This window comes from Apium graveolens, chromosome 7, assembly GCF_009905375.1.
Source record: "Apium graveolens cultivar Ventura chromosome 7, ASM990537v1, whole genome shotgun sequence".
NCBI lineage: Eukaryota > Viridiplantae > Streptophyta > Magnoliopsida > Apiales > Apiaceae > Apium > Apium graveolens.
In genome coordinates this window covers 179,083,511-179,099,913 of record NC_133653.1, presented here as the reverse complement: position 1 = coordinate 179,099,913, position 16,403 = coordinate 179,083,511, and the positions used below count along the sequence as shown (strand labels likewise).

General features: G+C 34.7%; 1 protein-coding gene across 1 annotated transcript; it reads right to left on the bottom strand.

Annotated features, from left to right (window-relative positions):
- Positions 1-3,690: 3,690 nt before the first annotated feature.
- LOC141674210 (uncharacterized) lies at positions 3,691-5,421 on the bottom strand. The gene is made up of 2 exons (XM_074480933.1): positions 5,412-5,421; positions 3,691-4,286 (listed from the first exon to the last, which is right to left on the bottom strand). Exons 1-2 carry the CDS (start codon positions 5,419-5,421, stop codon positions 3,691-3,693), a joined length of 606 nt encoding a protein of 201 aa, XP_074337034.1.
- Positions 5,422-16,403: the final 10,982 nt, after the last annotated feature.

Genomic DNA, 16,403 nt, shown 5'->3' with positions numbered 1-16,403 from the left:
ACCACACAAATATATTCAACGACATGAATCAATGCATGGATAAGTGGCATAGAAATTACATGTAATGTGATCTATATAATGTCTATTTCCAACTAGTCCTTAGGCCATCTCTAACGAGATTGATTCCAATTTTCTCAACTCGATGTTAAACCACAATAAGAAAATTGAACAAAAGTAGAGTGACATTTAATAAAATTCCATCAACTGTATTCTGCAGAACATAAACAACTCAATGTTTATTACATAAAACACCAAAATACAAGCTCCCACTAAACCAAAGTATCACATAAGGTAACACCCATATGAGTAGTATGCTCGTGAAAGACCTTAGGTGTTAACGCCTTAGTGAGCGGATCCGCAATCATGGAGTTAGTGCCAATGTGTTCTATCGAACTCTGTCCACTCTGAATCTTTTCTTTAACAACTAGGAACTTAATATCTATATGTTTTGCATCTGTAGTGCTCCTATTGTTGTTTGAATACTCCACTGCTAATTTATTATCACAAAATATCTTTAATGGTCTTTCAACACCATCAACGATACGCAAACCAGTGATAAAGTTTCGCAGCCATGGATGCCACGAAACATGCTATATATTCTGCAGCCATGGTGGATGAAGCTATGACCGTCTGTTTGGAAGACCTCCATGAAATCACTCCACCAGCCAGTAGATAAACATAGCCCGAAGTAGATTTTCTTTCATCTTTGTATCCTCCAAAATCAGAATCTGAATATCCAACGATTTCTAGATGATCTGATTTCCTGTATGTGAGCATATAGTCTTTTGTTTTCTTCAAATACCGTAAGACTCGTTTCACTGCTTTCCATTGCTCCATTCCCGGATTACTCAAATATCTTCCCAATATTCCAACAATGAATGGTATGTCAGGACGAGTACAAACTTGAGCATACATTAGGCTTCCCACTGCCGATGCATATGGTATCCTTTGCATTTCCCTTATCTCAAGTTCATTCTTGGGACACTGTTTGAGACTAAATTTGTCTCCCTTAGACACGGGTGTATCCATCGGTGCACAATCTTTCATGCCATACCTTTCCAGGATCTTTTCGATATAGCTCTTTTGTGACAATCCAAGAATACCTCGAGATCGATCTCTATGTATCTGAATTCCTAATACAAAAGAGGCGTTACCGAGATCCTTCATCTCAAATTGATTAGTGAGAAATTTCTTGGTATCGTGCAATAAGCCTATATCATTAGTAGCAAGTAAGATGTCATCAACGTATAAGAGAAGAAAGATAAATTTGGTCCCACTGAACTTGTGATATACACAATGTTCCACCAAGTTCACTTCGAAACCATATGATGTGATTACATGATGAAATTTGTGATACCATTCACGAGAAGCCTGCCTGAGACCATAGATGGACTTCTTTAATTTGCAAACCATATTCTTTGGATCTCCAATGACAAAGTTTTCTGGCTGCACCATATAAATTGTCTCGCCAATGTTTCCATTGAGAAACGCTGTCTTTACGTCCATCTGATGTAGCTCTAGATCATAATGAGCCACAAGTGCCATAAAAATTCTAAATGAGTCTTTCGTGGAAACCGGAGAGAAAGTCTCATTGTAGTCGATACCTTTCTTTTGAGTGAATCCTTTAGCAACTAGACGAGCCTTATATCTTTCGATGTTATCACTCGAATCCCTTTTGGTTTTAAATACCTATTTTCAACCAATAGGTTTTGAGCCTTTAGGCAACTCGACAAGATCCCAAACGTCATTGTCTTTCATAGATTGCATCTCTTCATTCATGGCATCAATCCACTTTTGAGAGTTAGGACTCTGCATGGCTTGTTGAAGATTTACAGGATCATCTTCCCCAATGCCAACTCTATCTTCATGTTCTTGTAGAAAAACAACATAATCATCTGGAATTGTGCTCTTTCGCTCTCTAGTGGATCTCCTTAGTGGCACTTCTTGTGATTCATGAGGTTGTTGAGTTTGCTCAATTGGTTCCTCATGGGGAATTTCAGTGTTGTCTTGAACCGGAGGGCCTTGAACAATGATAGGTATCATAATCTGATCATAGCTCTCGGCAGAGTCATAAATAGGATCATGACTATCTTCTTCAAAGATAATACTTTTACCTATATCTTCCCTCCCAAAATCAATATCCTCAAAAAATCTGGCATTATCAGTCTCAAAGAAGGATCTAGTAGCGGGATCATAAAATTTAAATCCGCGAGTACATTCCAGATACCCAACAAAATAGCAACTAACCGTCCTAGAGTCCAGTTTCTTTTCATTCGGCCTATATGGCCTTGCCTCAGCTGGACAACCCCAAACATGTAAATGCTTAATACTAAGTGTTTTCTTAGTCCAAAGTTTGTAAGGAGTTTCGGCCACTGCTTTAGTTGGAACCCGGTTAAGGATATAAATTGCATTCTTTAGTGCATCTCCCCAAAGTGATTCAGGCAAGAAAGAATGACTTATCATACTTCTCACCATATCTTTAAGAGTACGGTTTCGCCTCTCAGCAACACCATTCATATTTGGTTTTCCTGGCATAGTGTACTGAGGAACAATTCCACACTCCTTTAGGAAGTTAGCAAAGGGTCCTGGACGTTGCTCACCTGATCCATCATATCTACCGTAGTATTCACCACCACGATCAGATCTGACAGCTTTAATACTACTATTTAGTTGAAGTTCAACTTCAGCTTTATACTGTTTAAATACGTCCAGAGCTTGTGACTTCTCATGTATCAAGTATAGGTACCCATACCTAGAGTAATCATCTATGAACGTGATAAAATACCGTTGACCGTTCCAAGAGGCCGTAGGGAATGGTCCACATATATCGATATGAATCAGTTTCAAGACACTTGTAGCTCTATTGGCACCTAACTTTCTCGAGTTTGTTTGTTTTCCCTTAATACATTCAACACAGACTTGAAAGTCACTTAAATCTAAGGGATCAAGAATTCTATCAGTCACAAGCCTATGAATTCTCTGTTTAGAGATATGACCTAATCGCTTCTGCCACAACATAGCAGAATTCTCAGTTAACTTACGCTTTGTACCTTTTGCACTTGAGTGCAAAATTTCATTATTAAAAACAACAGTATCAAGCATATAAAGATTATCAATCAAAGAACCAGTACCAACCACATTTGAATTTAAAGAGAAACACACTTTATTATTTCCAAAAGAACAAGTGTAGCCATATTTGTCCAAACAGGAAATAGAAATAAGATTCCGTCTAAAAGACGGTGCAACAAATGTCTCAAATAAATCCAAATAAACACCAGTTTTTAATAATAATCTAAATGTTCCAACAGCTTCAACTGAAACTTTATTTTCGTCGCCCATATAGATGAATCTTTCGGCATCAATTGGCGGTCGGCTCCATAGACAACCCTGCATAGATATACTTATGTGAGTAGTAGCACCAGAATCTACCCACCAAGTATCCTTAGGTACAGAAGCCAAATTAACTTCAGAACAAACAAAGACAGAAGTCTTATCGTTCTTCACACGCCAAGCAGCATATTTGGAACACTCTTTCTTCATGTGTCCAGCCTTCTTACAAAAGTAGCAGGTTGTTCCCTTATCCTGCTTCTCTTACAACTGATGCTTGGGTTTTCCACTTGCAATATCCTTACCTCTCTTTCTCTTCTTATCATGAGAGCTTGATGTCAAGTGAGCACTCTCAGTCTTCTCTCACAAAACCCTCTCTTCCTCTTGCACACAGTGTGAAATAAGCTCATTAAGAGTCCATTTTTCCTTTTGAGTATTATAACTCACCACAAAGTGTCCGAATTGAGGAGGCAGAGAAATAAGAACCAAGTGAACAAGTAACTCATCCGAAAGTTCTAACTTGAGTTCCTTGAGTTTGCCAGCAAGATTAGACATCCCAATGATGTACTCCCTTATGTTACCCTTTCCTTTATACTTCATGGTCACGAGTTTTGACAGAAGATTACTCGTTTCCGCTTTCTCATTCTTAGAAAAATATTGCTCAATCTCGGAGAGGAACTTCTTGGCACTTGTGCTCTCAGCAATAGAGCCCCGAAAGCCAGTTGGAATCGTTCGCTTCATGATCGCCAGACACATGCGATTAGAGCGTTCCCATTTCTCAATTTGATCTGTCTTGGGATCATCCGTAGTGGGAACTGGTTGCTCTTTCCTTAGCGTAAGGTCGAGATCCATACACCCAAGAACGATCTCAACATTCTCTTTCCACGTTACATAGTTTGTCCCATTCAACATTGGAATCATGCTCAACTGAGTGGAAGCAGAATTAACACTAGCAGTAACTGAAATAGAAAACAAATATATGACAAGTGCTCAAAAAACTAGAATATACAATAATGTGATAAATTTTAAATATTGGAAAAACCATCACAAGATACCTAGCGCAACATTAAATTCTAGTCTTTTGACAGAAAATTTAATTTACAATTGGTACTCTCCATGCAATAATCAAGTATTAGCAATTAATTTCTATCAAATAATAGGCCTTTCTTTGGACCGACTTATTATTCACATGAAAACCTTAATATTGCTACACACTTATTATCACAAGAATATTTTACATTTGGCCAAATATTACCTTCCTTTGGGCCGATAAAATTTGCATAAAATTAAATATTCTATCGTCATAATAATAATTTTAAATTAATTAATCTACACAAAAGAGGTCACTTTGGCGACATATTGCTTCAATCAATTAAATTAAAAATATTCGACCACTTAAATAAATAAGTTAATATAAATTTACCAATAAATAAATTTAAATCACAGGAATTAACAGAAATTGTAGCCATAATTCAATCAAGAAGTGTAACTAGGCTCGTAAAATACCTCAACAATATTCTAAATCCAGGAAGACAAAAAACAGAATACACAGGCAAAGCATGTACATTGCTGAATCTAATGTACCAAGCAATAATCAGAGGTGCATCAACTTGTTATTCATGTTATTTAGCAGGCATACATACTGAATCCATTAATTTACTTTAAGTCACAAGAGATTAGCATATTAGTTGGGATTTATACCCTCCTGTACTACCGAATAAACATGGCCAAACTATTAATCGTCAAACAAAAAACATTCAACAATTATTTAGTTTAATTTTCATGACACGAGTGAACGAGTAACAATGGGCGTGCTTGAATAAAATAAAACAAAAGGTTTCATCAAAATTACAGAATCAAACATTCAAATTACACGCGCCGAAAATCATCTAAAATACAGGACATATATGTCATAATTTTAAAATACGTAAGAGCTGTAATTCCCGATAATCTAAATATGAAGTGGCTCTAATACCAATTGATAGAATTTAATAGTTCTATAAACACATAATTATTTAAAATAGAGACAAAGACCGTAGTCATCATATTTAATTATCGAGATTAAACCAAAGACGGAAGCGTACCTGAATCCATAAGGCGATAATCGTAACGGTATCTGAATCTGTATAGTGTCCTTGATTATTGTCTTCCTCAACCAAATACTCCTTAGGGTTTCTCAATGGCTCTCTCTGATGGGTAGAAGATAAGCCGTTACGTGTACTTGATATATTGGGGACTATAACCCTTTTTATATACCACCTAATTAAATCTCCCATTATAATTTAATTGGGCCTGGTATTAGGTATCCACTTATTAGGTCCATACAATAAATTAAAATCTAATTGAGTTTCTTATTTGATCACTTAATTTAACCCAATATAATAAATAGCAAATATAATTGATATATTTATATGTAGCCCATAAAATAATAATAACATGGGGAAGACAGGGAGGGTAGTTCTCGGTTTTGGTCGAAGGGAAATCAGAAGGGTGGAGGAGTTTGTGACGTCTGGGATTTCGTTGATGAAGGTGGGGTTTGTTCTTTTGGCAGATTCAAGGTGAACCTGAGAATTTCGAGCTGCTTCTGGTTTGCTGGGTTGGTGTGCTTGTGTTTTTCTGCTGGGTTGGTTTTTTGGAGCTGTTCTTTGTGTTCGGGTTTTGCTGGAGTAGTGATACTGCTGTTGCTCGCGTGTTGCTGGTGTCAAGAGATGATTGTGTTCTTGATTTGCTTGTTTTTTTGTTTCGTGCTTTTACTGGCGTTGATTTAATCTGGGCGGATATTTTAAGAGCATTTGGTGATCTTAAATGGTGCTGTCCCTGGATTCTTACATGTCTGGGAAATTTGGAATGTGTGGTTGTTTCTTTTGTTTGCCTGCTGAAAATCTTGAAGGTGGCAAAAGTAATTGGCCCATCTGGTTGTCCTGGAATTTACTCTGAATGGTGGTTTTCTTGGCTAGGGTGCTTATTTTGGGCCTGTTGGGCTTGGTGGTTTTGGATGGGTTTTGCTGGACTTTTTGTTTGGTTTTTTCTATTATCTCTCCTTTGGGCCTGTTGTTTGGGTGTGAGTGATTTAGTTTTTTCCTTTTGTTTTATTTTCGATCCTTATCTTAGTTTCTCTTGGAGTCTTGTTCCTTAGAAATTGGGAGAAGGATCGCCCCTTATAAATTCTTATCTCTTTTAGTTTAATATACGAGACTTGACCTCATTTACCCAAAAAGAAAAGACCTACAGAAGAAAATTGTGGAACTTCCTCAAAGGCTTATTCTATAGGATACCATTAGTTTTTCAAACGGGTACAATTTTTCTCGAAGATTTTAAGTAACTCTTCTAATTCCGGATTATACAGTCACACAATAAATTGTACCAATGCTACATTTATCCTGGAATCATAGAGATCAGAAAGGTAGGAATTGACGAGGTCAGAGAGGATAGTGGGGACATGTCAGAGAGAATAACTGAATCAAAGGAAGCTCAGGTAGAAGTATTTGAGGGACTGGACATCAGGGCAATGTACCACATGTCAGGGAAGTTTAGTCGCATCAAATTCACAAGGAGTACATAAGCTATATCCAAGGATTAATCCTATCTATTCTGAAGCAGAGACTTTTACAGATTCGGTTCAAGAGGTGATTACAACACTGATATTGGGACATAAACAAGATTTGATAGCTACAGGTATGACAAGAAATATGTGTCAAATAACTATCGGGGTTTTACTATAACAGAACAAGAAGCTTGACAAACAAGGATGAGTAGGGACTCAGTTGAAGAGCTGAGACAAAGGTGGAATGTTTTCCTAGGGAAGCATCCAGTCAAAACCTATAGTACATCGAGAAAGAGTTGGGATGGATCAGATGGCGAGAAGGAAGATCATGAATATCTTGCTCTTATAGCAATCTCTAAAGATGGTCCAACTCACATATCCCAGGTTTCAATTTCTTGAACCACTGCAATATTTTGCTCTCAATATTCAATGCATGATAAGATCTTAGTGTTTAAATGTTTAATACTCACACAAGCATGGTAGAATCACACTTAGATAATGCTGATCTAGCTCACTAGAATATTTTTTTGTTAACTAGGATTGATGTTTAACTTGTGCATGTGACTTTAGTTTGATCTTAAATATGTGTTTGAATATTTTTTGAACATGATTAGTTGCTTTAGTGAGACATGTGTTTTCCAGCTCTTAAGACCTTTGTTTGTTCTTAACTTTTATATCCTATTACAATGTGATTTATTCATTTAATCTGAATTATTTGTTAAGATGTATTAGTTTATGATTCGATTGAGACAGCTAGATGAGAAATACCAACAAGATTGGACTAGATAGAATAAGTGATTAGTTTGTTAATTCTATTTGTTCCATATCATACCTATATTGCTTAATACTTATGTATAATGTTTCTGAATGAATTCCATGTATTCTTAATGCAATGCTTGCTTATTTTTATGCCATTAATGCATCTCTTAGTACTTGCATTAATTGTAGAAAAAGCATGTTTAAGATTTACAATAGGGCAAAGACTGCTAGACCTCCTTATGTAAGGTTGGAACCATTTTTCCCTAGCCTAGAGACAAATTTTTCAAGGGTATTATATGGAGAAAATGGTCAGTCAAAGATAAAAATTATCATGATAAGGTTGTAGACATTGTTATCTCTATTTATAATAAAATCTCTAATCCATCTGGACCCAAACTGATAAGTTGGGTACCAAGAACTGTTAATCCATTTGTGAGTGCAGGACATAACAGGTTAAGTGATTCATAGGTATTCTTGGTAGTTGATACTCAAGGCATGTGATCAAAGAAAGAGCCTCATAATCAAATATGATTAACAAAAGCTATTTCGTTAATAGTCTTTAGAGATGACAACAAAGGTTTTCATTACGGGACAAAGCTATGCAGAAAAGGAATGTCATCATGCACTCAACAATTGGTATCACAGATAACAACTAATCATTGGTGTTACTGATAACAATTAAAGCATCTTTCTTGCTAAAGAATCAAGGCATAAATCCTCTTATCAGACTGTTTTGCACCAATGGATAAAATGTCAATTCAATGAAGGTTTAGTGTCTCATCTGAAGTAGGAAGGTTGAGAAGCTTGCTCTAGTTAAAGTAAGAAAATGATATGCTTATGGCTAGACTGGAATCTCAAGAAAGGTGAAGTCAATGGTTTCCACTCTAAAGCTTCATCTGACAAAAGTTTAGCTATGGCATTAGAAGCTCTCACCCTTGAACATCAACTCAAGGAACTCTTTTGTGAAAAGGGGTTAGTGAAAGGACTGCCTCATCTAGAATTCAGAAGACGATAAATGTCAGGTATGTCGGAAAGAGGAGTCAAAGAAAATATCACATCAAAGTAAAGATATACCTTAGTGATGGTGTTTGACTACTCTTATTAAAAAAGTTGTTGTTCGTGCGTCTCATGACAAGACATCATTGATTGTGATTGATCATGTCTGAAGATCAAGCTGGAAGTAATTGTAAAAGAAATAATCTCGTGATCGGATAATGGGACTGAATTCAAGAAGCAGTTTTGATTAAAATATGTAACATCAAGAATATTCTGAGACATATTCAGCACTGGGAGCTCCGTGTCATAATGAAGTGGTACAAACGAAGAACCGGAACTTGATTAAAGCAACAAGGAAACTGTCAAGCTAATTAAGACTTTCTAAATACCAAAGGGCTGAAGTAGTCAACACAGTTTGTAACAAGTAAGATCAAGCCTCGACCAGGATGTATACATGAAGACCACTGATGAGTTAATGGTCAACAGAAGCAAACACTGGAAAACCTGAAAGTGTTTAGAGAGAATTTTCTACAGGAGCAAAGAATGAAATGTTTTTATTTGTTTGAAGATCTTGGCATTTGTAGCTAATACTTATAAGGATATTCTTCATGATACTCAATGGAGTCTACAACCTACAGGGCATTTGTGGTTGATCAATAGAAGGTGATAGATAGTCTTAGTGCACAGTTCAACAACTCTATGCTCCAAGCTGTTACAGGAGAAATTAATGGTATGGATGATTCATATCCAAGCAGTGGAATGTGTTGTATAACATAACTCATTATTTCAATGAAGTCAGTCATCAAGGGTAAGGAATTTCAGGAAATCCCAGCAACAGCTTAGGGGGAGCAATAGAAGGATCAACTAGTCATACACAACACCACATTGAAAATCAATAGGACACTATAAGAACATATCTACTGAGATAAAGGGTTTGATGTCAATATTATTCCCATAGTCTAGTTATTAAGTGATCCAGATGGTGGAGTAATGATTAGCAGTGCTACTGAGTGCGAATGATTATTTCTCTAGTTTTCTATCTGAAGAAGAAACTATGAAAGTTATAGAAGCTCTGATAGATCCGGATTGATTGGATGATTGCAAAGCAAGATGAGCTCAATCAGTCAGCAAGCAGATTGTAGGGAAGCTGGTATCCAAACCAAATGATAATTTTGTAATTGGTACAAGGATAACCAGAAGTCAAAGCTGGATGACAATGGTATTGCTACGAAGGACAAGGCCAAACTGGATGCTAGGTTATTTTCAAGAAGCAATATCTAACAGAAAGCACCAGTGATGAGACTTGAGGATATTACGACATATCAGGAACCATGCACATTCAAACTTGGAATTGGACTCTAGTAGATGTGTACAAGTGCACTACTGGTTGGTGAGTCAAAAGAGGAAGTCAATGCATAACAGTTAATAGATTTATAGTTGCAGATCTATTGGACTATGTATATCTCTTCTTCACAAGATCACTTCAGGTTGGTATGAACTAGTATCTTACTCAAGAAATCGTCAAGGACATGGTATGGCACTTTAACTGAAGTTACAGTTTAATATGAACTAGTAGATTCGTTATAGTAATAACTCTCTTGTCACTAGGCACAAATATAATGTTATATATGTGTAGTGATATAATGATAATGTTATATGCCGGTCTACTAACAAAGACTTGTGCAAGATTATTTGCTAAGTAATTGCAGAGTAGGTATGGAGGAGCATGTTGGAAAAGTTGCAATTCTTTTTGGAATTACTTCAAGCAAGCCATTAGAATAATTATTTTAGGGGCTCAAGCAAGCCAAAAGAACAATTTTTTTAGGAGCATAAGTAAACCAAAATTGTGACGACCTCAACCCGGGGTCAGGAGTTGACGTCACCAAACACATTTACCAAAATATAAACAACAAGGTTATTATTAAAATATTATAACTTGACCCCAAACCAAGATCTGATCCAGGTTCAAGTATGATTCAGGTTCTCATTATTACAAACCATTTATTCAACATCTAACACACTCTAACTTTATTCAGCAACTCGTCAGATCTCATGGTCTGACACAACTACCTCAGAGGAGCCTGGTCCTGAAGGGGCGGGAACACGGTTATGTCTGACTGGTCTTCTAGGCATCTGCGAATTATACATAATAGTTTGCAAGGGTGAGCATAATCGCTCAGCAGTACCGGCATATGAATAACGGAATAAAAACAGTAATGTAACAATAATAGGAACAGAGCTGTAATCAGGATGTCAACATTATATAATGAAAATCGAAGATAACTGGATATCACTAACTAGCATGCTTTATCAAAACAACGTAGTAGTGTGCTGTGTAAATACCAGAGTCCAATTTTAGCATGCTATTCACATTTATAAAACCGCTGTATCAATTACTTATACCCTTACGAGAATCACAAATCCAAATCAGATACATAACGGATATGTGAAGACAGCTGATCAGGCTATCAACACCAGACGGCTCTAACTGCCATCCCATTTACCTGTACCGGAACTCAGAAACTAGCTAGGTCTCTGACCTACTGGACTAATCGGTTATATATTACGCGCAACCGAATTAGCCTCTTACGCCACCTCAATAGGCCTACTCTGGCCCCTATGTATCCCATATCTGATCGTTTTATCTAGTTTTCAAAATACTTGTACCTATCTCATTTCAAAATCATTTATTTTACCAGCACACATATAAAAATCCAGTTTGCAAATTATTTCATTCGAGATAGGCACCTTTCAAAGTTACTTTTCCCCCAAAATAATTTGAAAAGAGTGATTTATAACTACAGGGGATACGTACCTTAAAACGTTTATGTTCCATTACGAGAATAAAACATTTAGCTATTTATACGTACTGAACTATAAAATAATGGTCAGGGGTACTTGCCTTACAACGCTGTACCAAACCCTAAATAGCTTTCACGCTGATTTCGATCTTGGGAAACTCGACTGGGATCTACAAATACAGAATAACCTATTCAGTTATACCGACATGCTTGATATCCTCAAATCCTAATAACCCAATCCGATAACCCGACTCGTATAGTTATTATACACATAATCACGTAATCCAAACATAAATAAGGGTAACACGTATAATATAAATACGTACGTTTACAAATACATTTTTAGAAAATTTTGGTAGCAACTCCTTTGTTTATAAGACTACCCGTCGATCGCAATCGACGTCCAAATTTTCACAACAATTCACAATCTCAATTCATAACACCATTTCACAATCCCAAAATTATTTACTTACGAAACTGGTTATTCAAATTATTTTATTTATTTATAAAATTTAGGACTCAGAACAAAGCCATCACCGTCCAACGTTGACTCACCGAAGTTCATCGTCAACGACGGTATAATTTATTGGCGACTGATATAATACGGGTTCCCAAATAAACTACGCCGATTAATATTATTTTTCCCGCAGCAAAACTTTATTTCATGAATATTAATCAAAAATTCCCTGCAGTACAGAAAATAAAAATTCAATTTCCAGTCACCAAACTAAAATGCACAAACAGGCCCAACGGAAAAGGCCCAAAAAACATCCGGCCCAACTGCAAGCCCAAAACAACCAATGGACAGCCCAAAAGGACAATCCAACAGCAACACAGAACAGGGACAAGGAGGCACGCGGCCACGCGTCGCCCCAACTCACCCCACTGTTCAAATACACACGCACACACAGCCACAACACACACACACAATCACAACACACACACAGGCACAATACACACATGCACATACAAATCTATATATATATATAGATAGATAGATATATAGATATATACATACAAATAAGCAACAGGACCACCAAGCTCACCGGAAGAACACGACGGTGGCGAGACCGGAACAACAGGGGAAGCCGGAGAAGAACGTCGGAAAAACAGAGAAAAGAACGGGAGGAAGAAATGGGGAAGGGGAGAAATACGGAGGGAGAGAGAGAATTAATCGAGAGATTAATTCGAAAGAGAAAGAGAGAATTGAGAGTTACAGCCGAGAGAGACAAAGGAGATGATGTGTTTACCCAAACAAACAGGCTGTAGACACGTATCTTTTATTTAGGATACGTGTCACTTTCTTATTACCGCCAATCAAGTTATACAGGGTCAGCTACATCCCGTAATTATTATTTACGAGACGAGTTCGCGAGTAAAACAAACTCCGAAACTTACCGAAATAACTTTAAAATTTTATTGATATCCCGAACTTAATAAAAACACCATTTCAAAATATTAAAAACAATTTTTAAGGTGCATTTTGTACCCGCTTTTTAACAAATAACGAAACGATGCACATGTGAAACTAACTCCGAAAATTCCCAAAATAATTTTAAAATTCTCAGAATAATACGAACTTAATAAAATATAAGTTTCATAATTTTTGAAGATTTCAATAATTAAATATGGATTTTACCGTTAAATTACCTAAAAATAAATAATTAATGAAATATTGATTTCTCACTTTTATAAACTCCTAAAAATAATTATTGAAATTATAAAATTATAAAACCAATTTTAGAAATCACCCAAATATTTTTAGAATTAAAACTGCAATAAAATCACTTTTACAAGCGAAATAAAATCGCATAACTCACTAATAAATCACACAATTCAATCCCACATATCAACAAATCACAAATAATTAAATAACAATCAATAACTACTTGTAAAATCATTACACACATTTATTTAATTATTTAAACCTTTATTACACTTTTAAATATTAGAATAAAAAAAAATACACGAGTCGTTATAAAAATAATATGGGAAATACAAGTAAGTTATGGATCTTTTGAAGATGCAAAATTTGGAAGACTTTGAACATGCCAAAACTACTTACCAACAGGAACCACTAATGCTTGATCAGTGCAACTCAGGTAAAATGACAAGCTATAGAGGTATGACAAGCTCACTCTTTTACTAAAATTCTAATAGAAAACATGTAATGTTCTCAAGATTCCAATGTGCAAGGTTCCAAGTGGATCCTAGAGAATCCAATCGTATATCTATTAACAAGATTATTAAATATATTTGGGGACTACCACTCTTGGATTATTTTACCCTAAAGATATTATGCTTAACATGTTTGGATATATAGATATAGATTACGCAGGTTGTAAGAAAGACAGGAGAAGCATCTCTGAAGATGTCAACTTAGGTGACAAGAAGCATCTCGGGAAGCTGTCAACTTCGTGGAAGAAGATTGATTTCTTGTAATGATAAGAAACAACCTCAAATCCAACAACACCGTGAACACTCTATGACAAGGAACCTTCATACCAGGTATCATTTCTTTCGAGATCATGCTTTTATTCAAAGGGTCACTTGCAGAAACATTTATTAAATCCCTTGTTAAAATTAATCTTTGAAGACTGGTCTGTAAGTGTGGGATATCATTCATTGCACATTAGTTGGAATTCTCATCTGTAAGTAATTCTTTATATAAGTTCACAAGTATTAAATCTTCAATATTTAAAGGACTTGTGAATTAATCAATAATCCAGTACCTCGTACTTAGTGCTACTTTCTTGATTATCATGATTACAATGTCGTATACATTTATGGTAATTAAATATTATAGCATTAAGTTTGAATATTATTTTAATTGATTTAAATTATGATGGTAGATAATTCCATTCCATATCAATCTCATAATTTAAATTATATTAAAATAATATGCAGCATAGTTATTTGTATCTTGTACGAATAATTGTGGTCCTTTTAGTATTAGTGATATTATTTAGAATTTGTGTTCAAAGTAATCAATGCTTATTTTTAAAATCACTAATATTGAAAGTTGAAGTATTTTCTAAGTTATGTGTATAAAACTCTTACTATTTTATATGCTTAGAAAGTATTTCTAAAATTACTAATTATCCAGAGAGTGATTGCCATGTATATAAGTCATATATCCTATTGGTCATTATTCAAGGATAATTATAAATATGTAAGTGCTAGTATCTAACTCATAGATATTTAGTATTTATTTATTTATTATTTATTTTAGGTACTTTGGATTATGGAAATTGAAGCAATTCAATGATTTTATTTTCTCCATAATTCAAACTAATTTAAAATAAATAAGCAGCATAATTGATTGTAACTAAATCTGTCAACAATTGATAACTAGTATATTGATTGTAACTAAACTGTTATAAATTAATTATGAGATTTTGGTTCTAGTGAATTTAGCAATACTTATATCTCAAGAATTCACTGAAATCAGAATCATGATTGTAGCATGATTAGTTATGTGCTAATTCTTGATTTATATCAGTTAATGATACTTAGTTAAAAGTTTAACTATGAACTAATTGTGAAGTATTAGTATTTGTTATATTACTTAGAACTCCTCCAAGTAAATAATGTTTATCCTCAGTCACTTATACTAATATAAAAAGTGTAAAAATCTTTCTTAAGTACAACTCTTTATTAAAAGTAACCATATGTTGTCCACTTATAAATTTTTTTATACTTATTTGCAAATTCCTAAACACTTTGATAATAGATGCAATACTCAATGGATCAAAGTATATGGAACTTAGAATATTTTTCTAAGTTTGCAAACAAGACAATGCTGGTTAATGTTGCTTTATTTATCAAACCAGTATAGTTTGAGATATTACAATTGTTAGGAGTTAACAATTGTATAATATATGAAATTGAATGCTAATGTTTATTTGATAGATAATTGGTATGTAATTTATTGATATCTTATTTTAATATATTTGAATTATGATGTTAAAAAATCCCATGTCAAATCAGTTTCATGATTTATATTATATTAAAGTAGGATGCATCATAATTATTGGTATCTAAAGTACTTGGCAAGTATCAGTCAATGATATATTGTTAATATTTTGTTGCAAAGAGTTATCAGATTTTAAGTTCTAGTGAATTTATGTGTGTTGCTATATCTGGATGATTCACTACAATTTGAAATCAGCAGCATAATCATTCTTATTAAGATTATTTATCAATAAACAATGTTGTTGATTATAATTTTATAAAGATAGATTATGGAGCTTTTGACATGAATGGTAATTACTTAGACTTTACCCTAAGTGATCAATGATTTTCTAAAAACTCATTCATATTAAAAGACAAAATCTTTCTCTCTCTTCTTAATACTACTAGGTCATGAGTCTGTGTCTTTTCACATTAAAATACATGATTATTTATCTCTTTATGCAATAAAATAAACTCATGCACTCGAACAGTTTTAAGAGAAAAATCAAACTTCCTTCTACAGTGGTGATTACTTATTTCATGAAAATATTTTTGAAATCACTATTGTACATCATTTCTCTCAAAAGATTAAATGCATAATTTTCATTCATTATAGATTTTAAGTGCATTTTATCTCTACATTGCCATATGTTCTTTGATGCAGGTTCAGCCTCCAATTTCCTTCTCTCATTAATAGTCATAAGGTTGAAAACCCACACCATCTATCCCAGAATTTAAAGACAAACACGGAAACAGAACCAACCAATACTCCCTTACCACTAAAATGAAGTATGAATGAGAATGAGGGAGAAAGTGTCTTAGTGCACCATATAAGGAAGGTTCTGAAGTTAATCCAGCAGCTATGTCTCCTACAAAGATTAGTAGTATTAAAACCAAGGCAACTACTAGCCTCCATACATCTTCTCAAAAAGATGTACTGGCTGAAAAGGCACAAAAATAGTTACAAGATTCATCCTCTCAACAGGGTGCGTCTATTGAAATTTTCATGTCCGCCTGGGTAT